Source organism: Hyla sarda, chromosome 7, assembly GCF_029499605.1.
Source record: "Hyla sarda isolate aHylSar1 chromosome 7, aHylSar1.hap1, whole genome shotgun sequence".
NCBI lineage: Eukaryota > Metazoa > Chordata > Amphibia > Anura > Hylidae > Hyla > Hyla sarda.
The window spans coordinates 170,960,754-170,986,101 of NC_079195.1; the positions used below are offsets into that span (position 1 = coordinate 170,960,754).

Below are 25,348 nucleotides of genomic sequence, written 5' to 3' on the forward strand. Positions count from 1 at the left end.
CATGGCTTGAACTTTAGCATATTAAGCGCTGCTACAGCAGTCATCTCATTGCATTATCACATAAACAACTTGATTTGTTAGTTCTCCTATCTTACCCTTCCTATTTCCAGCACTCACATTTCAGCCTGTTCTGTGGACGCAGTTGCTCAAGACATGAACTTCCAGCTCACTGTGATTCATCCACCGATACGCCCTATACGAGGCCGCCCACTTCAGGACTCTTTCAAGCACTCAGCAAAAGTGAATACAGGAGATAGATGCAGACTTCAGAACTTTTCATCTATTGCCACAGTGCACTTTGGATTTTTGCCTGTGTAGCCTATATCAGCACTGATAGTATTTCTAATGTACCCTTGACTAATGCTGAGAAGCCCTTTGACTTGCCCCTTATCACTAACAATGTGTTTGTGTGTTTTTTTTTTACTTGATCATTTTAGCTCTGTAAATTGTATCCAGTACATGTATTGAACCTTGGGCGTTCATGAAATGTAACTGATGTGCAAACTTGCTTGTGACATTTTTGGGAAACTTTTTGGTTCTGAAACAACTCCGCAGAGATGACTCCACAGGTAAGTACCTGAGGTCCAGCTAAACTTTAAGATGCATACTTGAATTTATAAATACTTGTGTTATACTGAACAGTCACATTTTGTTTGTCACACCTACTTAAGCTTGACACAGAATTGTATTATGTGGTTTCTAAAGATGATTTTTACCATTTGTGTTTTAGTGCATTGTTATATATGCTATTTAACCATAGACCTCTGTGATCAAAGACAAAGAAAAAATAATTTATTTGTGTCACAAATTCTTGAAATAACATGTGGCAAATATACTACACAATATCTCCCTCATGAGTGAGTCTAAGCTAACCACTAAAATTGCAGAAAAGTGTATGGAAAGCGAGTGGAAAAAGGCCCAGGACAGGCTAAAAACACCCATAATTTATGCTGCAATACTGTGACAAAGAGGCTGATGTATATTTGCTTTTAAGTTTGGGAGTTGAATCTTTCTAGATGGAACATTTTCTGTACAATTTAATCTTTATTTGTGACACTTCCCTTAGCATGATGGTAATAATTGTAATTTCTCAATATTCTGGTCATTTAAATAGGCACTATAATATTTGGGAAGTTAGGCAACTCAGAAGCCAAAAACTGAGACGCTACCTGTGTTACATACCTACTTTAAAAGGGTTATCCAGGAAAAAACGTGTGTGTGTGTGTGTGTGTGTGTGTATATATATATATATATATATATATATATATATATATATATATATATATATATAATATATATATAAAATCTCAACTGGCTCCAGAAAATGTAACAGATTTGTAAATTACCTCTAAAAAAAAAAAATCTTAATCCTTTCAGTACTTATGAGCTGCTGAAATTGAGTTGTTCTTTTCTGTCGAAGTGCTCTCTGATGACACGTGTCTCGGGAACCGCCCAGTTTAGAAGCAAATCCCCATAGCAAACCTCTTATATTCTGTCCAGTTTCCGAGACAAGCAGAGATGTCAGCAGAGAGCACTGTTGCCAGACAGAAAACTACAACTCAACTTCAGCAGCTGATAATTATTGAAAGTATTAAGATTTTTTAATAGAAGTAATTTACAAATCTGTTTAACTTTCTGGAGCCAGTTGATATAAAAAAAAAGTTTTTTCCTGGAATACCCCTTTAACAGCAGCTCCGGTAAGTTGGCTTCCCCCTGTTAATGTACAGAAAATGGAATAAAATACTCTTAACCCCTTCATGACCCAGCCCATTTTCACCTTCAGGACCTGGGCATTTTTTGAAAATCTGACCACTGTCACTTTAAACATTAATAACTGTGGAATGCTTTTACTTATCATTCTGATTCCAAGATTGTTTTTTCGTGACATATTCTACTTTATGTTATTGGTAAAATTTCACTGATATTTGTATCCTTTCTTGGTAAAAAATCTAAAAATTTCATGAAAATTTAGCATTTTTCTAACTTTGAAAGTCTCTGCTTGAAAGGAAAATGGATATTCCAAATAAATTACATATTGATTCACATATACAATATGTCTACTTTTTGTTTGCATAAAAAAATTGACAAGTTTTTACTTTTGGAAGACACCAGAGGGCTTCAAAGTTCCGCAGCAATTTTCCAATTTTTCTCAAGATTTTCAAAATCGTAATTTTTCAGGGCCCAGTTCAGGTTGGAAGTGGATTTTAAGGGTCTTCATATTAGAAATACCCCATAAATGACCCCATTATAAAAACTGCACCCCCCAAAGTATTCAAAATGACATTCAGTAAGTGTTTTAACCCTTTAGGTGTTTCACAGGAATAGCAGCAAAGTGAAGGAGAAAATTCTAAATCTTCATTTTTTACACTCGCATTTTCTTGTAGACCCAATTTTTGAATTTTTACAAGGGGTAAAAGGAGAGAAATCACCCTAAAATTTGTAACCCAATTTCTCTCGAGTAAGGAAATACCTCATATGCGTATGTAAAGTGTTCGGCGGGCGCAGTAGAGGGCTCAGAAGGGAAGGAGCGACAGTGGGATTTTGGAGAGTGAGTTTTTCTGAAAGGGTTTTTGGGGGGCATGTCCCATTTAGGAAGCCCCTATGGTGCCAGAACAGTGGACCCCCCACATGTGACCCCATTTTGGAAACTATTATTAAATTCCGTGAGGGGTGTAGTTTCCAATATGGGGTCACATATGGATATTTATTGTTTTGCGTTTGTCAGAACTGCTGTAACAATCAGCCACCCCTGTGCAAATCGCCTCAAATGTACATGGCGCACTCTCCCTTCTGGGCCTTGTTGTGCGCCCCCAGAGCACTTTGCGCCCACATATGGGGTATCTCCGTAGTCGGGAGAAATTGCGTTACAAATTTTGGGGGCCTTTTTTCCCTTTTACCTCTTGTGAAAATGAAAAGTATAGGGCAACACCAGCATGTCAGTGTAAAAAATTTATTTTTTTACACTAACATGCTGGTGTAGACCCCAACTTCACCTTTTCATAAGGGGTTAAAGAAGAAAAAGCCCCCCAAAATTTGTAAGGCAATTTCTCCCGAGTACGGCGATACCCCATATGTGTCCCAAAACTGTTGCCCTGAAATACGACAGGGCTCCAAAGTGAGAGAGCGCCATGCGCATTTGAGGCCTGAATTAGGGATTTGCATAGGGGTATTCTATGCCAATGATTCCCAAACAGGGTGCCTCCAGCTGTTGCAAAACTCCCAGCATGCCTGGACAGTCAATGGCTGTCCGGCAATACTGGGAGTTATTATTTTGCAACAGCTGGAGGCTCCGTTTTGGAAACAGTAGCGTACCAGACATTTTTTATTTTTTGGGGGGAGGGGGGCTGTGTAGGGGTATGTGTATATGTAGTGTTTTTTACTTTTTATTTTAGGTTAGTGTTAGTGTAGTGTAGTGTTTTTAGGGTACAGTCACATGGGCAGAGGTTCACAGCAAGTTTGCCGCTGGAAGTTTGAGCTGCAGCGCAAAATTTGCGCCATCTAGAACTTGCAGCACTCACTGTAAACCTCCGCCCATGTGAGTGTACCCTGTACATTCACATTGGGGGGGGGGGGGGGGGGGGGGGGGGGCAAACATCCAGCTGTTGCAAACTCCGAGCATGCCCTTTGGCTGTCCGTGCATGCTGGGAGTTGTAGTTTTGCAACAGCTGGAGGCACACTGGTTTGGAAACACTAAGTTAAGTAATAAACTTTCAAGTGTTTTGCAACCAAACTTAGTGTTTCCAAACCAGTGTGCCTCCAGCTGTTGCAAAACTACAACTCCCAGCATGCATGGTCTGTCAGTGCATGCAGGAAGTTATAGTTTTGCAACAATTGCAACAGCTGGAGGCACTGAGGTAGGAAACGGACAATGTTTTCCAACTAGTGTGCCTCCAGTTGTTGCAAAACTACAACTCCCAGCATGCCCAGACTGCCCAGGCATGCTGGAAGTTGTAGTTCGGCAATATCTGAAGGATCAGATGTTGCCGAACTAAAACTTCCAGCATGCTTGGGCAGTCTGGGCATGCTGGGAGTTGTAATTTTGCAACATCTGGAGGTCCACAGTTTGGAGACTACTGTATAATGGTCTCCAATCTGTGCTCTTCCAGATGTTAGAGAACTACAACTCCCAGCATGCCTGGACAGACTGAGCATGCTGAGATTTGTAGTTTTGCAACATCTGAAAGAGCACAGAATGGAGACCATTATACAGTGGTCTCCAAACTGTGGACCTCCAGATGTTGCAAAACTACAACTCCCAGCATGCCCAGAAAGCCAAAGGCTGTCTGGGCATGCTGGGAGTTGCAGTTTTGAAACTCTCAGAGGCAGCAGTGAGATCGCTTTACGGCGATCTCACTGCTGCCAATGAAGATGCCGCACTGCTGCTGGAAACTCACCTCCGGGACGCAGCGCAGCCAGGACCGCATGGAGGACGCCGGGACCGCCGGGACACCGCTCGAACGGGTAAGTGACGCCGGGGGACGGGTCAGGGACACTTAGCAGAGCGGTGTGTGTCCCGATCCCCGTGATCCGGACTCACACACCGGCTGCTATCAGCTAGTCAGATTTGACCAGCTGATAGCAGCGATCGCTGGGGGGGGTGGGGGATGAAACCCCCCGTGGTCGCACGGTAAGATGGCTGGCTATCAGTGATAGCCACCATCTTTCCGGGCGCTGCGGGGTGCCGCGAGTAGCGGCAGTAATGTTCATGACGTACCTGTATGTCATGGGTCGGGAACACCTTGCCACCCATGACGTACAGGTATGTCATAGGTCGGGAAGGGGTTAAGTTACAAAATAAAAACTGATTTTGGTTCATCTGGTTTAACCCCTTTACTCAGTAGCCTGTATTGACCTTAAATCTGACATGGGTCCACTTATTTTGTAATAACTTTGGAACACTTTCACTTATGAAAGCGATTCTGAGATTTTTTTTTTCTTGACATACTGTACTTTACATTAGTGGTAAATTTTGATATTTAGCGTTTTTTGTAAAAAAAATAAAATAAAAAAAAATTCTCTATCGGCTCCATTGGGGGACACAGACCGTGGGGTGTATGCTGCTGTCTCTAGGAGGTGTGACACTCTGAGTGCAGGCTTACTTTAGTTTTCTCCGGCAGCCGCTGCCGCCGTTTGGGCCGCCCGCTCACTTCCCCCCCGAGTGCATATGCGGCTGACATGTGCGCTCGGGACAAGGAGCGGGCGCCATTACAGCTTCTTCTCACTTTTCTCATAGCTCCGCCCCCTGGGCTGTCGGAGCTCCCTAGAGGCGCCAAGCGGCCTCCAATTGGCGCCGGGGGCGCGAATTTCAGTAGGGGCCAATCAGATTGTGCCTCTGCCTCAGGCACGCCCATCTCTGGCTATTGGCTGGCCTATTTTACTCTCTAGCTGCACGGAGCTGAGTTCTCCTCACTGCAGCTGCCAGGGGACACAGTCTGGAGTGAGAAAGTTACTGTCTTTTTCTCATTATGTCCATACCCAGAGTTGTTCCTCCCTCTAAACAGATAACCGGAATGTCGGTGTCTTGTTTTGTCTGTAAGCACTGTAATGCTAAGATGCCTGGCTCTACTGAGCCCACTTGCTCTGCCTGCTCCACTGCTCCCCCAGACCCCTGGTACCCCCGGATGCCCTTTTGGTTCCGGTGGATTCAGCCGCCCCTCCAGCCTGGGTTTCTTCTCTGACCCAGTATATGGCTGACTTGACTCAAGTCCCCCGTTCGGTGGCTGAGGCCTCCCGGGAAGTGGCGTCTGCCTTGAAGGGGTCTGCCCTGCGCCGGCCCTCTCTGGGGGCCCGCTCCTCTTCCCCACATACTTCACGCTCTCACAAGCGTACTAGGGGTGCCTCGTCCGACTCTTCCATTGAGTCTTCAGATAGGCGTGGGCGCTCCCCCCGTGGGTTCCGCCCCCCCCCCCCCCGTCATTTGGTCACGAACGTCGCTCCTCCAGAGGACGTTCTCTGAGTCGCCGCTCTGCCACGCCAGAGCCGCGTACCCGGTCAGGGTCACCACCCTCCAGGACTGCCTCCACTCGTCGCATTCTCCTGGCGAACTAGCTGACGAGGTTTCCGAATCGGCATCTGACCCAGAGGACCACTTGGGTACAGTTGAAACGGTGAACTCATTGGTCGCAGCCATAAGAGACACCTTTCTTTTAAGAGGACCCACGATATTCAAACGTAACTCCTGAAGTATCCTTTCATCGTACTAAGCCAGCACCTCAAAGGTTCAGCTCTCACGCTGACTTTGACGCCATTCTGGAATCTGCATGGAAACATCCAGACAAGGGGTTCCCGGGAATAAAGACTATTCAAGAACGTTATCCATTTGACAAGGATCTTGTCACTAAGGTGGTTCCCCTCCTTCAGTGGATCCACCAATCTCCCGAATCTCTAAGGCTACTACACTGCCACTGGCAGATGCGGCTGCCTTCATAGATTCCACGGACAAGAAGCTGGAGTTCTTAGCGAAGTTTGCCTCTGAAGCAGCTGGCTCTTCGCTTCTTCCCATCTTCACCTCGACAGGGACGTGGTGTCCAACAGTTACCGAATCAAATTCGCTCCCTCCCGAGCGATCCCTTTTTTCGATCCCGGATCCCCCCCCCCCCCCCCCCCCCCCTGGTCTCCTTCTCTGGCAAAGCGATTTCGAGAGGCTCTCCAGTCTCTGCTTCTCCAAGGGGTTATCGTTCCCGTTTCCTCCAGGGGAACGTTTTTCGGGGTTCCTATTCCATTCTTTTTGTGGTCCCCAAGAAGGACGGTTCTGTACGACCAATCCTAGACCTCAAGCGTTTCAACCGTCATCTTCTCATCTGCCACTTCCGAATGGAATCTCTCCGTTCGGTAGTGGCATCCCTAGAACAAGGGGAGTTTCTTCCTTCGGTGGACATCAAGGATGCCTACCTCCATGTGCCAATATTTCCAGGCCATCATCGGTATGTCCACTTTGCGGTTCCGGAGGGGCATTTTCAATTCGTAGCCCTCCCCTTTGGCCTGGCCACGGCTCCTCGGGTCGTTACCAAGATCCTTGCGCCAGTGATGGCCCTGTTGCGGTCGAGGGGAGTCTTGGTGATACCCTACCTGGACGACCTTCTCATCAAGGCTCCCGCCAGAGCCCAGTCTCTGGAGAAATGTGGATGTCACTCTTCACACTCTGGATCGCTTCGGGTGGATGGTCAACTGGGACAGGTCAGTCCTCTCTCCCACCCAGTCTCTGATCTTCTTTGGACTTCACTTCAACACGGCCCCTGCCCGAATTTGCCTTCCGCCGGTCAAACGTCTGACTATTCTGTCAGGAGTCCACTCCCTTCGGGCTCAGGTCCCAGTTTCCATCCGCACTTGTATGAAAGTCCTGGATCGGATGGTGGCGACCACAGAGGCCGTACCCTTTGCCCAGTTTCATTACCGCCCTCTTCAGCTGGCGATTCTCTCTCGATGGGACAGATCTCCTCTGTCCCTCGATCGCAAGATTGTTCTCCCTCACTCTGGATCGCTTCGGGTGGATGGTCAACTGGGACAGGTCAGTCCTCTCTCCCACCCAGTCTCTGATCTTCTTTGGACTTCACTTCAACACGGCCCCTGCCCGAATTTGCCTTCCGCCGGTCAAACGTCTGACTATTCTGTCAGGAGTCCACTCCCTTCGGGCTCAGGTCCCAGTTTCCATCCGCACTTGTATGAAAGTCCTGGATCGGATGGTGGCGACCATAGAGGCCGTACCCTTTGCCCAGTTTCATTACCGCCCTCTTCAGCTGGCGATTCTCTCTCGATGGGACAGATCTCCTCTGTCCCTCGATCGCAAGATTGTTCTCCCTCACAGGATCCGTCAGTCTCTGCTCTGGTGGCTCCGCTCCCCCCTTCTTCTTCAGGGGAGGTCATTTATTCCCCTTCACTGGCAGGTAGTTACAACGGATGCCAGTCTGTCGGGTTGGGGCGGTGTGTTCAGGGATTGGACGGTTCAGGGACTCTGGTCTCCCCGAGAAGCCCTTCTTCCTATAAACATATTGGAACTAGGGCGATTCTTCTTTGTCTTTTTCATTGGGAGTCTCGGCTTCGGTCCCGTCCTGTCCGCATCCAGTTGGACAATGCCACGGCCAAGGCGTACATAAATCACCAAGGCGGCACTCGCAGCTCGGCAGCGATGGCCGAGGTGACAAAGATTCTCTTCTGGGCGGAAAGCAAGGTTCCGGCCATTTCGACATTTCACATTCCGGGGTTCTGCGACCTCCGGAATGTGGACCTCTTCGCGTCTCGGCACAATCGGAAGATCCTTCCTTTTGTGTCCAAGTTCCGGGACCCTCAGGCTCTAGCCGTGGACGCCCTAGTGATTCCTTGGGCGGGGTTTGCCCTACCCTACCTGTTCCCTCCCCTTCCGCTCCTTCCTAGAGTTCTGAGGAAGCTCAAAGCGGAGGACGTTTCCGCCATTCTGGTAGCTCCAGATTGGCCCTGAAGGTCTTGGTACGCCAACGTAATCAGGCTCCTGGATGGCGCTCCGCTGCGCCTTCCGCTTCGTCCAGACCTACTCTCAGGGTCCTCTTTGCCACCCCAATTTACAGTCGCTGCATTTGACGGTGTGGCGGTTGAGACCGCAGTTTTGAGGACCCGCGGGTTCTCTTCCCAAGTCTTTCCCACCATGCTCAGGGCTCGTAAGCCCTCCTCGGCAAAAATGTACCACCGTACCTGGCGATCTTATTTTCACTGGTGTGAAGCTCAGGTCCCCTGTGACTTTCTCGGTTCCCCGTCTTCTCTCCTTTTGCAGTCGTGTTTGGAACTGGGGTTGTCTCTGTTCCCTTAAGGGTCAGGTTTCGACCTTTTCTTTTCCAGTGTCCTCTGGCTTCTAATTCTCATGTCCGGACCTTCCTTCAAGGAGTGGCGCATGCTGTCCCTCCTTACCGGTCACCCTCTCCCCCTTGGGACTTGAATCTGGTTCTGAGTGCCCTCCAGGGTGCACCCTTTGAGCCCCTTTTAGAGAGGTGTCTCTGCTCCTCTTTTCTTGGAAGGTGGCGTTTCTTGTTGCTATCACTTCCATCCGGAGGGTGTCTGAATTGTCGGCTCTCTCCTGCCGTTCTCCGTTCTGGTGGTCCACCAGGACAAGGTTGTTTTCCGGCCAGATTCCTTCCTTTTTGCCTAAGGTGGTTTCGGCTTTTCATCTCAATGAGGACGTTGTCCTCCCGTCTTTTTGTCCCGCTCCTTCTCATCCTAAGGAGCATTTACTCCGCAAACTGGATGTGGTTCGGGCTGTTAGGTCCTATCTCTCCATTACTTCTTCGTTTCGTCAGTGTGATTCCTTTTTCGTCCTCACGGAAGGTCGTCGTAAGGGAAAACCTGTTTCCAAGGCCACCATTTCTCGGTGGATTCTGTCTGCCTTTTCGGAAGCCTTTGGCTGTAAGGGGAAGATTCCTTCTTTTCAGGGTTGTGGCTCATTCTACCCATTCTGTTGGGGCATCCTGGGTTCTCCAGAACAGAGCCTTGGCCTAGCAGATTTGCAAGGCGGCTACCTGGTCGTCTTTGCACACTTTCTCGAGGTTCTACCGGGTTCATATCTTCGCATCGGCTGATGCTAGTCTGGGCTGTAAAGTGTTGCAGGCGGCAGTGGAACAGCCGTCTGCCTGACTGCTTATCTGCCCACCCAAGGTACGGCTTTGGTACGTCCCACGGTCTGTGTCCCCCAATGGAACCGATAGAGAAAAGGAGATTTTTTTAACACTTACCGTAAAATCTCTTTCTCGAAGGATTCATTGGGGGACACAGCTCCCACCCTTTTTTTGGGTTTTCTTCGGTTCTCTGTCCGAGGGTGTGTTCAGTTATATTTTTTCTTCTGGTTCTCGGACAGCTCTGGAACTAAAACTGATTAGCTCAGGGCCTGGAGGCGGGTATATCCTGCTGGGAGGAGCCGACTTTTTTTTTATTACCATAGTGTCACACCTCCTAGAGACAGCAGCATACACCCCACGGTCTGTGTCCCCCAATGGATCCTTCGAGAAAGATAGATATTTTACTGTGAGTGTTAAAAAAAAATCTCCTTTTTACTAATTTTTTACTAATTTTTTCAATTTTTTTTTCTAGATTTGATATTTTCTCTTCGTACGATAAATAGTCATGCCGCACCAAATTAATGATTAATTCACATCTAAAATATGTCTACTTTATGTTCCCATTATTTGATAAACATTATTTTACTTTTTTAGAATGTTAGAGGGTTTATAAGTTCAGTATCAATTTTCCAGATTTTCAAGAAAATTGCAAAATCTGATTTTTCAGGGACCAGTTGAGTTTTGAAGTGGAATTGAGGGTCCTGTATGTTACCCCCATAAATCACCCCATTTTATAAACTGCACCCCTTAAAGTAGTCAGAATGACATTAAAGAAGTTCATTAACCCTTTAGGCATTACACAGAAATAAAAGCAAAGTGAAGGTGGAATTTTTAAATTGTATTTTTTTTTTGTAGATTCTTCATATTAATCAATTTTTTTCTGTAACACAGTAGGTGTTGACAAAGAAATAAAACTCAAGATTTATTCCCTGAATTCTGATGTACTTAGAAATATCCCATATGTGGTCTTTGTGCGCTACATGTCTCTCACACAGGCCTGAGACATGAAGGCGTGCTGGGTGGATTTTGGGGCATCCTTTTAATTTAGGATATTTTGTTGGCATCACATAAAATTACAGGGGCATTGGGGTGCAAAAATATTCTTGGGAGACAAGTTGACTCTTTCATTGGTACCATTCTGGGGTACATGTGACACTGATCGTTTTTTATTTTATTTTTTATGAGGTGATACATTCAAATAAATCTATTCTGCGGTTGTTTTTATTTTTTAGGTCGTTCGTCATGCGGTATAAATGAAATGTTAACGTTACACTGCAGGTTGATACTATTACGGCGATACCAAATTTATATACTTTTTTTTTAAATATTATTTTACTTCATATAAGGCATAAAAATGAATTTATTAACCCCTTAACGCAAAACGACGGGTATACCCGTCGGCTGCTGAAGTACGTTCGCGCAGAACGACGGGTATACCCGTCGTTCACATATTTGGAGCTGCTGCGGCAGAACTTTTTACCTCCGGTTGTTTCCGGCAGGTGAGAAGTTCGGCTTCACCCTTTCGCACAGAACGACGCATTTATACGGCGGATAATGCGATAACTTAGCGCATTCCGCCGAATAAAAGCGGCGTTCATTAAGTGCACGCACCCGAGGCGCTGATCTGGTTAATTAGTCCGCAGGAGACCACGCCCGACACCCCGGGATCCCGTTTGATTAACCCGATCAGCAATCGGGTGTGCAGGGGCGGTGGGGGGGGGGGGGGGGGTGCGCGACGAATCGGAGCTCCGGCAGCGGCGATGGCGGGGGTAAGTGCTCCCACCATCGCCATGCACCCGGCATCGCTGCTGCCGGACCTCTGCCCCACGTGTGGAAGTCCGGAGAGAGCGGGGCACAGCGAGGTGAGAGAGAAGGGAAAGTAGTTGCTTACCCGGTGGCGGCTCCGGCAGGCTGCGGAGGAATCTGACTGGCCGGTGAGTGGTTGACGGGGGCCCTCAAGACGATGCAAAACTACAACTCCCAGCATGTCCAGACAGTCTGGGCATGCTGGGAGTTGTAGTTTTGCAACATCTGGAGGACCACTGTTTGGAGACCACTCTGTAGTGGTCGCCAAACTGTGATTCTTGCAAAACTACAACTTCCAGCATGCCCGGCTGCAAATGGCTGTCTGGGCATGCTGGGAGTTGTAGTTGTGTGCCTCCAGCTGTTGCAAAACTACATCTCCCAGCATGCCCTTCGGCAATCAGTACATGCTGGGAGTTGTAGTTTTGCAACAGCTGGAGGCACCCTGGTTGAAAAATACTGAATTGGGTAACAGAACCTAACTGAAGGTTTTCCAACCAGTGTCCCTCCGGCTGTTGCAAAAGTACAACTCCCAGCGTGCACGGTCTGTCAGTACATGCTGGGAGTTGTAGTTTTGCAACAGCTGTAGGTTTGCCCCCCCCCCCCATGTGAATGTACAGGGTACATTCACACGGGTGGGTTTACAGTAAGTTTCCTGCTTCAAGTTTGAGCTGCGGCAAATTTTTGGCAGCAGCGCAAACTCCTAGCGGGAAACTCACTGTAAACCCGTCAGTGTAGTGTAGTGTTTTTAGGGTACATTCGCACTACCACATTATACAGGGTAAAACACTACATAAACACCCACTTACACTGCCCCCCCCCCCCCCCCAATAAAAATAAAAAACGTATCGTACGGCAGTGTTTCCAAAACAGAGCCTCCAGCTGTTGCAAAACAACAACTCCCAGCATTTCTGGACAGCCACTGACTGTCCAGGCAAGCTGGGAGTTTAGCAACAGCTAGAGGCACCCTGGTTGGGAATCACTGGCGTAGAATACCCCTATGTCCACCCCTATGCAATCCCTAATTTAGTCCTCAAATGCGCTTGGTGCTCTCTCACTTCGGAGCCCTGTCGTATCTCAAGGAAACAGTTTAGGGCCACATATGGGGTATTACCGTACTCAGGAAAAATAGTGTGACAAATTTTGGGGGGCTTTTTCTCCTTTTACCCCTTATGAAAAGGAAAAGTTGGGGTCTACATCAGCCGGTTAGTGTAAAATATTTTTTTTTTTACACTAACCCCTTAAGGACCAAGGACGTACTGGTACGTCCTTGGTCCTGCTCCGGTGATATAACGCGGGTTACACGGTAACCCCACATCATATCACGGCGGGCCCGGCGTCATAGGGAAGCCGGGACCCGCCGCTAATAGCGCGTAGCGCCGATCGTGGCGCCACGCGCTATTAACCCTTCAGCCGCGCGGCTAAAAGTGAAAGTTGCCGGTTAACTCAGTGGGCTGTTCGGGATAGCCGCGGTGAAATCGCGGCATCTCGAACAGCTTACAGGACAGCGGGAGGGCCCCTACCTGCCTCCTCGCTGTCCGATCGCCGAATGACTGCTCAGTGCCTGAGATCCAGGCATGAGCAGTCATGCGACAGAATCATCGATCACTGGTTTCCTATGAGGAACCAGTGATCAATGATAAAGATCAGTGTGTCCAGTAACAGTGTGTCCAGTAAATAAACATATATGGTATCACCGCGTGCGGAAATGTCTGAATTATAAAAATATATCATTAATTAAACCGCTCGGTCAATGGCGTGCGCGCAAAAAATGGCGTGCGCGCAAAAAAATTCCAAAGTCCAAAATAGTGCATTTTTGGTCACTTTTTATATCATTTAAAAATGAATAAAATAAGTCCTATCAATGCAAAAATGGTACCATTAAAAACTTCACATCACGGTGCAAAAAATGAGCCCTCATACCGCCCCATACACGGAAAAATAAAAAGTTATAGGGGTCAGAAGATGACAATTTTAAACATATGAATTTTCCTGCATGTAGTTATGATTTTTTCCAGAAGTACGACAAAATCAAACCTATATAAGTAGGGTATCATTTTAATCGTATGGACCTACAGAATAAAGATAAGGTGTAATTTTTACCGAAAAATGTACTACGTAGAAACGGAAGCCCCCAAAAGTTACAAAACAGCGTTTTTTTTTTCAATTTTGTCGCACAATGATTTTTTTTTCCATTTCACCGTAGATTATTGGGCAAAATGACTGACGTCATTACAAAGTAGAATTGGTGGCGCAAAAAATAAGCAATCATATGGATTTTTAGGTGCAAAATTGAAAGAGTTATGATTTTTTAAAGGCAAGGAGCAAAAAACCAAAATGCAAAAACGGAAAAACCCCCGGTCCTTAAGGGGCTAACATGCTGGTGTTGCCCCATACTTTTTATTTTCACAAGAGGTAAAAGGAAAAAAATTTGTAACGCAATTTCTCCTGAGTACGTAAATACCCCATATGTGGGCGTAAAATGCTCCGCGGACGCACAACAAGGCTTAGGAGTGAGAGCGCACTATGTACATTTGAGGTCTAAATTGGTGATTTGCACAGGGGTGGCTGATTTTACAGCGGTTCTGACATAAACAAAAAAAAAAAATACCCACATGTGACCCCATTTTGGAAACTACACCCCTCACGGAACGTAAAAAGGGGTATAGTGAGTCTGAACGAGTCCACAGGTGTTTGACGAATTTTCGTTAAAGTTGGATGGGAAAATGAAGAAAAAAATGTTTTTTTTTCACTAAAATGCTGGTGTTACCCTAAATTTTTCAATTTCACAAGGGAAATAGGAAAAAAGCTCCCCAAAATTTGTAACCCCATTTCTTCTGAGTAATAAAATGCCCCATATGTGGATGTAAAGTGCTCTGCGGGTTAACTACAATGCTCAGAAGAGAAGGAGCACCATTGGGATTTTGGAGAGAAATTTTATCCGGAATTGAAGGCCACGTGTGTTTACAAAACCCCCATAGTGCCAGAACAATGGACCCCCCCAAGATGTGACCCCATTTTGGAAACTACACCCCTCCTGTAATGTAATAAGGGGTGAAGTGAGCATTTACACCCCACAGGTGTCTGACAGATTTTTGGAACAGTGGCCCGTGAAAATGAAAAATTAATTTTTTCATTTGCACAGCCCACTGTTCCAAGGATCTGTCAAACACCAGTGGCGTTTAAATGCTCATTGCATCCCTTATTAAATTCTGTGTGGGATGTAGTTTCCAAAATGGGGTCACATGTGGGGGGGTCCACTGTTCTGGCTCCACGGGGGGGCTTTGTAAATGCACATGGCCCCTGACTTCTATTTAAACCAAATTCTCTCTCCATAAGCTCAATGGCGCTCCTTCTCTTCTGAGCATTGTAGTGTGCCAGCAGAGCACTTGATGTCTACACATGGGCTATTTCCATACTCAGAAGAAATGGGTTTACAAATTTTGGGGGGCATTTTCTCCTATTAACCCTTGTGGAAATTTAAAATTTGGGGGAAAAACTGCATTTTTGTGAGAAAAAAATAAAAATTCATTTACACATCCAACTTGAACTAAAAGTCGTCAAACACCTGTGGGGTGTTAAGGCTCACTGGACCCCTTGTTACGTTCCTTGAGGGTTTTAGTTTCCAAAATAGTATGCCATGTGGGGGTTCACTTGCTGTTCTGGCACATAGGGGCTTCTTAAATGTGACATGCCCCCCAAAAATCATTTCAGAAAAACTCACTCTCCAAAATCCTATTGTCGCTCCTTCCCTTCTGAGCCCTCTAGTGCTCCCGCTGAACACTTCACATATACATATGAGGTATTTCCTTACTCGAGAGAAGTTGGGTTACAAATTTTGAGAGGATTTTTCTCCTTTTACCCCTTGTAAAAATTCAAAAACTGGGTCTACAAGAACATGCGAGTGTATAAAATGAAGATTTTGAATTTTCTCCTTCACTTTGCTGCTATTCCTGTGAAACACCTTAAGGTGAATATCATTTTGAATACTTTGAAGGGTACAGTTTTTATAATGGGGTCATTTTTGGGGTATTTCTAATATGAAGGCCCCTCAAATCTGCTTCACAACTGAAATGGTCCCTGAAAAATTCAGATTTTGAAAATTTTTTGAAAAATTGGAAAGTTGCTGCTGAACTTTGAAGCCCTCTGATGTCTTCCAGAAGTAAAAACATGTCAACTTTATGATGCAAACATAAAATAGACATATTGCATATGTGAATCAATATATAATTTATTTGGGATATCCATTTTCCTTGTAAGCAGAGAGTTTCAAAGTAAAAAAAAAAAAGGGAAATTTTCCATCAAATTTTGGAATTTTTCACCAAGAAATGATGCAAGTATCGACAAAATTTTACCACTAACATAAAGTAGAATATGTCACGAAAATCAATCTCTGAATCAGAATGAAAGGTAAAAGCATCCCAGAGTTATTAATGCTTAAAGTGACAGTGGTCAGATTTGCAAAAAAGGTCTGCGTCCTTAAGGTGAAAATGAGCTGCGTTCTTAATGGGTTAATTTATTTAAAAATGTATTTTTTTTTGTTTTTTTACGGGACATGTGGATGTATTTGGGGGGACTATTTTTGGGGGTGTATTATACACATATAATTTTATTATTTTGTATATTTGTTTCACATTTTTTCATTTTATTTTTTAAAAATTTTTTACTTTATTTTTTCCACTTTTTTTCACACTTTTTTTTTTTAAAAACTATTATACACAATTTAATGGAGTACACATCTGTACTCCATTGAATTAAGCCTATGTCTGTCAGTACTGACAGGAATAGGATAGATCAGTCCCTACCTTAGGTAGCGACTGATCGCTCATGTTGCCATGACAACGGAGGCCAGTGTCAGGCGCTCTGTCACTCTAATAAACGCTGCGGTCACAGTGACCACAGCGTCTACAGGGTTAACCCAGCATCGGAGCACTGAGATTGGGAAGGAGGAGACCCATATCCCTGCTATTGTTCAGTCTGTACTGACGGACCAATAGCAGTGATCACCGGCCAAGGAACGCTGCAATTGGTCCCTGGCTGGCTTCAGGAAGGCTTTGCTGTGTGCAGTGACAGTTTAGTTATCAGTTACATGTACGTGGCGGTGTGGGAAGTCATCCCTAATCATCACGTACATGTACCTGATTTTGCGTAAAGGGGTTAAGAGAATGTTTACAAAAAAAATCATGTTGAAACTGTGTAACCTGTATAAACAGCATAGATTTTTAGGTTTTATTTTGAGCAGCTGTTGAGTCTCTCCATTCATAGATGTATGTTAACTGGTGGCACATTAGTGTTTAATCTCTGGTCATGTGTTTTCTAAGAGGTATATAAGACATATAGGAGTTAAAAATATTCATTTTAGATATAGTTAACATTGAAGAAAATGGTTAATTATACAATCCAAGGTGAACAACTTGTATGTCTCTCTCCACAGGTATCTGCTAAAACAATGGCAAGCAACAGTCAGTTATGTATTCGTCGTTGGACTACAAAACATGTGGCCAAATGGCTAAGAGAAGAAGGATTTTGTGATTATGTAGATATTTTGTGCAACAAACATCGTCTGGATGGCACAGCACTGTTAGCATTAACGGAATATGATTTACGCTCTCCACCACTGGAAATTAAAGTGCTAGGGGATATAAAACGTCTTATGCTTTCTATCCGTAAGCTCCAAAAACAGCATGCCAGTGTCCTGGAAGAGTTAGGGTTAAGCAACGAGCCAGCCTCAGGAGCACTCAGCATAAGTTCACCACCAAGTCCTGACTGGTTATGTAATGGTGATCTTACAAGAGACCTTGATGGACATGGAACAGATTCTAGTGTAGAACCACACCAGTACTCCAATGGAAAAAACAAACATCCACCAAAGAGACTGGACCCAGAGTACTGGAAAACAGCCATCAGCTGTATTTATGTTTTCATAGTTTTTGGCTTTACTTCCTTTGTCATGGTTATTGTACACGAACGCGTTCCTGACATGCAAACATACCCACCTCTGCCAGACATCTTCCTAGACAGGTGCGTTAATAATTCAGCTGTTTTGTATATGAAAATATTGCATAGGATGTAAAACCACCTGCTTTTTCTTATAGTGGTGTCCAGTTTTCTATTAGAACACTACTACTACTGTTGTGTGATCTCATTGGTTTTCTCATTGGTTATCACACAGGATAGGTGATAAGTGTCTGATTGGTGGGTCCAACCACTCAGAATTGAGTGCCGAGTGAAGTGCAGATACTCACCACTTCTTTAAAAGTCTATGGACAGGTCATGATGGCAGCGCACAAATCTTTGGAATGCTTTTGCTGATCCAAGCTTTCCTGAGAGTGTTTCTTCATGACATGTACATTAGTGGTAAATTTAGGTTCATACTAGGGATGTCCCGATACTCTTTTTTTTTTTCTGTGTACCAGTACTCTCTGATACAAATTACCGATACTTTTTCAGTGTCACGTGATGGGTTTTTTATTAATTTTTTTCCTTAATGGGGAAAAGGTTTTTTTGTTTTTGTTTTTTACAAGAGAAAGGGCTTTTTTTTTATAAAAAAATATATTTTTTTATTTAAACTTTTTTAAGAGGGTGAATAAAATTTTTATTATGAAAGGGGTTAATTGACATTTATAATTATTATTTATTACACATTTTTTTCACAATTTTTTTGTCCCCATAGGGGACTATTACTTGCAATTTGTAGATTGCATACACTGATCAATGCTATACCATTGCATAGCATTGATAAGTGTTATCGGGGTTCCTTTACTACTGCCTGCCATGGATGGCTGCATTAAAGAAGTGACAATCGAATGGCACGGAGCATGGTAAGGGACCTCCAGCCGTCCTCTCAGCTGAACGGGATCACATTTGATTGCGGCGTCTAGAAGGTTAATGCTGGTCCCAGCTATGACACGTGCTTAGTTGCTGAACGTGCTGCATAGCTTAGGAGTGGGCACAGGGCAGGCGGTTTACCGCACCTCCGTGATAACTGCCAGCAAGTGTCCCACTGCCAGGTATCGGATAAGGTATCGGGGACATTTGCACGAATACAAGTACTCGTGCAAATGTCCAGTATCTGTCCCGATACTGTTACCAGTATCTTTATCGGGACATCCCTAGTTGATACATTCAGCGTTTTTTGGGCAAAATGATAGGGGATATGGGATAAGATGTCTGATCGCGGGAGGCCCGTCACTGGGACCCCCCGCGATCTCCCTGCAGCAGCCCACATTCTATGTTTAGCTGCGTCTGCAGTTTCGGAAACCGCCGGGCTTCCGAGATGGGGACACGACGTCACGCCACGCCCCCTCCATTCATGTCTATGGGAGGGGGTGTGATGGCAATCAGTCATCCGGCATCGTCAGTCATCCAGCACAGAGCAAAGTTTGCTCCGTGCATCGGGTGCCGCAGCCAGGATCGCGGGGGTCCCCAGCGGTGGGACCCCCCATCATCAGACATCTAGATATCTAGGGGCGGAGTACCCCTTTAAACATTAAATGAACGTAATTCCTGGGGTCTAGAGGACCCATTGGCAGCTCAGCAATGTAATTGCGGGCTGCAGATGGGTTGCTGGGGAAGAAAACAAATTCAATGAAAAGTGTAAAGGATGACTGATTGTGGTTAGAGCTAGTAGGACAACAATTCACAGAAGTAGATTAGTTAGCTCTTTAAAACTTAACCTTTTATAATATTTCATAATAAGAAAAATTGTCCTAAAAATGTTTACATTTAAATAAGGTATAGGTGAGATGGAGCGAGAGCTCAGACAAATAAATGGGGCTCCAATACCATCACCTATGACAACAAAGTAATCCTACAATATACTGAGCAATGCGGGGTTCATCAGGGGATATAAAGAGTAGGAAGCAATATACATAGATTGATATAGCTGGTAAATAGTAGCTGCCAGCCAAAAATAGATGTACAGTCCGATAGGGACCACTCGCTCAGACCCAATGGTACAGTCCTTGACGTGGAATGATTGTCAGGGTAGCCGTAGGATGACGGCTTGTTCCCACCTGGCAGCACAGCAGCAGCGGAGTAATGGTCCCCATGTGGTTTAAATGGTAGGTGTTTAGGGCCAAAAAAGGGAGCAGTAGGCTCCGCCCACCATCAGGAGGAGTAAATTCCATTACCTGCAGTGGTGAGGGGCGCGTGATGCAAACATTCAAGGAGTGCGCACGTACACCCCGGCGTGTGAAGCCCAGGGTGTATAGAGTGGGACTGGACTGCGCATGCACCCAGGGCCAATTTCCGCCGGTACACGCGCACTCCGTCATTGCTCCACATTATCTGTTTTGGGAGGGGGGAAACACGTCGGGATTTATTACACCTTCGTAGTGTACAATCGCACAGGTAGTATATTGTAGGATTACCTTGTTGTGATAGGTGATGGTATTGGAGCCCCATTTATTTGTCTGAGCTCTCTTTCCATCTCACCTATACCTGATTTAAATAAAAAAAAATTGAGGACTATTTTTCTTATTATGAAATATTAACCCCTTAACGACGCCGGGCGTAAATGTACGTCCTGGTGAGCTGGTACTTACCGCACCATGACATACACTTACGTCCTATACATAACCACGAGCATCGGAGCGATGATCGGGTCATGTGCGTCAGGTCCCGGCTGCTGATAGCAGCCAGCGACCCGCCTGTAATGGCGGACATCCGCGATCGTGCGGATGTCCACCAATAACCCCTCAGATGCCGCGATCAATACAGATCACGGCATCTGCAGCGTTGTGGTCACTAAAATGGATGATCGGATCGCCCGCAGCGCTGCCGTGGCGATCTGATCATCCAGAACGGCAGACGTAGGTCACCTCACCTGCCTCCCCTGTATTCCACGGGTCTTCTGCTCTGGTCTGCGATCGAGCAGACTAGAGCAGAAGATGACCAATAATGCTGATCAGTGCTATGTCCTATGCATAGCACTGAACAGTATTAGCAATCGAATGATTGCTATAAATAGTCCTCTATGGGGACTATTAAAATGTAAAAATAAAAGTAAAAGAAAAAAATTTGAAAAACCCCATCCCCCAATAAAAATGTAAATTGTCCCATTTTCCCTAATTCACCCCCAAAAAGTGAGTGTAAAAAAAAAAAGAAATAAATAAAAATATTTCATATACATATTTGGTATTGCCATGTGCGTAAATATCCAAACTATTAAAATAAAATGTTAATGATACCGTATGGTGAACGTAAAAAAAAAAAAAGTCCAAAATAGCTGCTTTTTTTGTAACATTTTATTCCAAAAAATAAAAATATGGTATCAATAAAAAGTACAGATCACGGCGCAAAAAAATGAGCCCTCATACCGCCGCTTATACGGAAAAATTTAATTATAGGTCTTCAAAATAACGGGATTTTAAACGTGCTATTTTGGTTAAAGTTAGCGATATTTTTTTTTTTTTTTTTTTTTTTTTTCACAGCGCAACAGTAATAGAAAAGTGTGTTATCATGGGTATCATTTTAATCATATTGACCCAAAGAATAAAGAACACATGTCATTTTTACCGTAAATTGTACGGCGTGAAAACAAACCTTTCAAAATTAGCAAAATTGCACTTTTCTTTTTAATTTCCCCACACAAATAGTATATTTTTTTGGTTGCGCCATACATTTTATGGTAAAGTGAGTGATGGCTTTACAACAGGCAACTGGTCGCGCAAAAAACAAGCCCTCATACTAGTCTGTGGATGAAAATATAAAAGTTATGATTTTTTTGAAGGCGAGGAGGAAAAAACAAAAACGTAAAAATAAAATTGTCTGAGTCCTTAAGGCCCGAAGGGGTTAAAGGTTAAGTTTTAAATAGCTAACTAATCTACTTCTGTGAATTGTTGCTGGGGAAGAACTGGGACTTGCCCATTTTTACTGGTCCTCGTCGGATTGGCGATTGCTTAAAGGGGTTATCCAGCATAAGGTGGTTTTAGTACGTACCTGGCAGACAGTAATGGACATGCTTAGAAAGGATCTGCGCTTGTCTTGGGGCTAAATGGCTATGCTGTGAGATTACCATAACACTGTGGCTAGCTTTCTGTGAACTTGTATTTACTGTTTTCAGTTTTCTTGTTTGCCTATAAATCCCATGATACCATCTTCCTCCTTACCACACATCAGCCACCCCACTCATTGAAACATAAATGAGCTGCAGACCTGTGGTCTTCAATCAGGATGCCTACAGATGTTTCATTAGTTGCAGATTGATCCCTCTACCCATTGAAGCAGACAGGCTCCCTGTCATCAGCTGACCAGTGAGTCAGGTCTCGACTGCATTGCAAGCTGGGAAAAATCCGAGACAGCAGTCATTTTGTATGCTGTTAAAAATAAATATTGGGGTGAAAATCACAGAAAGAATTGTGAGAAAACCATCACACACAGGTAAAGACACTATATATTATGAACTACACAAACTTTACAGCACCTGTAGCATAGTCAAATAAAATAAATTCCCGGAATACCCCTTTAAGGCTGCCTTAGGCAGCCCTTAGCATTCAAGCGCCAAAAACATAGTTCAATGTAACGTAATAGCATCACATTGATCTGTGTAAGGTATGTAGCCCTGGTCCCCTGCTCCGTTGAGTGTTTGGAGCAGAACCTTCCATCTCAGTCAAGCAATTATCACAGCGCTGTCCTGTCTTGGCCATTGATTGTCTTAGATGTCAAGGCCTTAAGGAAGAAGACAGAAAATCAGAGGGAGTAGACAGAGTTTAATGAGAGCTGTGGGGGATTGGGGCTAGGTAAGTATAGGTATCTTTTCTGCTTTTGCTGACCCTTGTAAGAAATGAATTTTTCCAAATTTTTCAAAACTAGCAAGTAGGAATTGGCTCACTATTTATTATCATGAATTTAATTGCCAAATGTTGTCTTCTTCTTTAAAGGAGTACTCCGCCCCTCCGCCACTGGGGACCCCCGGGATCTACCATGCAGCACCCACCTTTAGCGGCTTCCGGAACCACAGGAGGTCCTCAGGCTGAGTCCATCTTGACCACGAGGACGGAGCATGGTGATTTCACGGCTCCGCCCCGTGTGACGTCATTCTCCGCCCCCTCAATGCAAGTCTATTGGAGGGGCGTGACAGCTGTCACACCCCCTCCTATAGGCTTGCATTGAGGGGGCGGAGTGTGACGTCACACGGGGGCGGAGCTGTGACGTCACTATGCTCTGTCCCCGTGATCGGCAGTAATCAGACCCGGAGCGAACACGCTCCGGGGACTGATTCTAACTGGGTGCAGCGTGGAAGATCCCAGCGGCGTGGAAGGTCCAAGCGGCGGGACCCCGCGATCAGGCATCTTATCCCATCTTATCTAAGATGCCCAAGTGCTGGAGTACCCCTTTAAATTGATTTTGTTAGCAAAATTAATACTCAACTATGCCTAAGAAATGCCAAAACAAATGTGGAACAACATTAAACTCAGCTTCATAATAAAAACTGGCCAAAATTAAAGCCCCTTTTTATTTTATTTTTATTTTTATTTTTTTAACACCACATCGGGGGGAGGTAGTACAGACAGGGGAGTGAGGCTTAGAGACGCGGGGGTATCCTCTTGGTGACGGACCGTTGCGCACCGAAGCGCTTCTCCAGACCGGGACTGAGGCGCTTCTTTTTCCTATTGGATACCTGTTCACACTGTCTTACAGCGTAGAAGCACCTATATGCACCTCCAGCAGTTGCAAGAGGAGAAGTCAAAAAGGGTCCCATGTTTTCCTGTCCTCAAGATACAGAGAGTGGGTGCCGAGCTTGCTTCGTTACATATACCAGATTTCTTTTAGTAGAATGTTTAAAAAAAAAAAAATAATAATAATAAAATTATATATATATATATATATATATATATATATATATATCCATCCATATGTTCTTTGTCCACACACTTATTCATTCTGTCTGAAACTAGAACAAATGTGGAAATGCCCATTTTTTTTTTTTTTTTTTTTTTTTTAAGCTGTGGACAAAAAAAAAAAAAGTATGTATCAGTTAAGAAAAAAGAAAAAGTAGGATTGTAGTAGCCACCAATAGTTGCTTTTACAGAACTGGACCTCAGTCCTATTTCAGTAGTTCAACCCTCTAGATGCTGCGGACATGACATCTAGAATTTTTTTCGACAGGTCCCAAATCTCATGGGTGCCAATTATGAAAGCCTCAGAGTCTGCCGTTAAGACTATGCTGTACAATTAGAGATGATACAGATCAATGCAATACATATGTACTGTATATGTGTGTGTGTATATATATATATATATATATATATATATATATATATATTTATATTGATGTGTGTAAGCAATCTAATTGCTTATGACATTCCTCCATGGGAACAAACTAAAGTGTAAAAATAAATGAACAAGTTTTTAAAAATATTAAAAGAAAAACCCCTATCATTATAAAAATAGAAATGGTCCCCCTTGTATGTTTATGTTGAAAAAAAAAATCTATAAAAATATTAAAAAAAAAAAAAAAAAAATGGTTCCCTTTTCCCATTTGTAAAACAGTGTAAACAAAGTATCAAAGGGAAGTCAAAAGCCAAGCCAAAAGTCACAAAACCAGAACAATCAGAATGAGCATAGAGATAGCTAGGTAAGTTACTAAGAACTATCACATGCAGAGAATGACTGAAATGGGCCTCCTTATGTATGCCTGAGCTGCAACCAGGAAGACTCTAATTGGCTTAGCAAGCTTAACCACACCCAGGAGCACAAAGGTGTCATCCCAGCAACCAAAACAAAGAGGGCTAGAAATCATTAACCCTATGGGTTCTGGCAGAACCAGTCATCACACTGCGCAGTCACATATCAGAAAAAAAATGGTGATCAAAAAGTCACACCTATGCAAAAATGGTACTGATAGAAACTACATATCAAACAGCTTTGTAGCCAAAAAATTTAAAAGTTAGAATCAGGTGATTCAAAGCATTATGATTCATTAAAAAAATGGATATCGTTGTAATCCTAGTGACCCTATAAATTTAATTTGAAAAATTTTTATCCCACAAATTTCCTTTTTTTTTTTAAAGTACAATTTGCTTAACCCCTTAACGACCATGGACGTAAATGTACGTCCTGGTTTGGCGGTACTTTGCGCACCAGGACGTACGTTTACATCCTGTGTGACCACGAGCATCAGAGCGGTGCTCGCATCCTACACGGCAGGTTCCGGCCGGGGACCCACAGATACAGGCCGACATCCGAGATCCCACGGATGTCCGCCATTAATCCCTCAAATGCTGTGATCAGTAGCGCTGCCACAGCGATCCCATCATCTGTAATGGCGGACGGAGGTCCACTCACCTGCCTCCGTCCACCTCCCGGCATCTCCTGCTCTGGTCTGAGATCGAGCAGGCCAGAGCAGAAGATAGCCGATAATACTGATCAGTGCTATGTCCTATGCATAGCACTGAACTGTATTAGCAATCAAATGATTGCTATAGATAGTACCCTATGGGGACATAAAAAGTATTTTTTTTTAAATTTGAAAAATGTAAAAAAAAAAAAAAAAAAAAAAGTGAACAATCCCCTCCCCCAATAAAAATGAAAATTGTTAATTTTTCCCATTTTACTCCCAAAAAGCGTACTTTTTTTTTATAAACATATTTGATATCGCAATATGCAAGGCAGGTATAGGAGGCACTCACCACCGAATTTCGTCATAGAAAATTTGCTTTTTTATTTTGGAATATGCAGCAGCAGACAGGACATGTGTGGACGCAGCACACTACAGACAGGTAACAGCTATTTCACGCCCCTTCTGGGCGCTTCATCAGACCAAGGTGTCTGGTCCTTAAGGTCAAAATGGGCTAGGTCCTTAAGGGGTTAAAACTTGGAATGTACTCTCGACTTGGTACATTGGGGTTAAATTATGGAAAATTTAAATGAAAAGGGAAAATTTAGTACTGCATGGAAGTGTGATACTCCCTGAAGCAGTTTGTAATGCAGAGGCCCGGACGATCGGGGCAAGTGTCACATTG

At 44.3% G+C, this 25,348-nt stretch overlaps 1 protein-coding gene across 7 annotated transcripts in view; it reads left to right on the forward strand.

The window, feature by feature from the left end:
• Positions 1 to 25,348, forward strand: part of SAMD8 (sterile alpha motif domain containing 8) — a 96,919-nt gene that overhangs the window by 42,586 nt on the left and 28,985 nt on the right. For 4 of the 7 annotated variants that reach the window (XM_056531296.1, XM_056531293.1, XM_056531294.1 and 1 more), the window contains one exon: positions 16,816 to 17,402. In XM_056531296.1, coding sequence (XP_056387271.1) covers positions 16,831 to 17,402 — 572 coding nt within the window. In that variant the 5' untranslated portion in view covers positions 16,816 to 16,830. Of the gene's footprint in view, positions 1 to 437; positions 570 to 16,679; positions 16,705 to 16,815; positions 17,403 to 25,348 lie in introns of those variants that run through there. The other 3 variants (XM_056531290.1, XM_056531291.1, XM_056531295.1) reach the window with 2 other exon arrangements.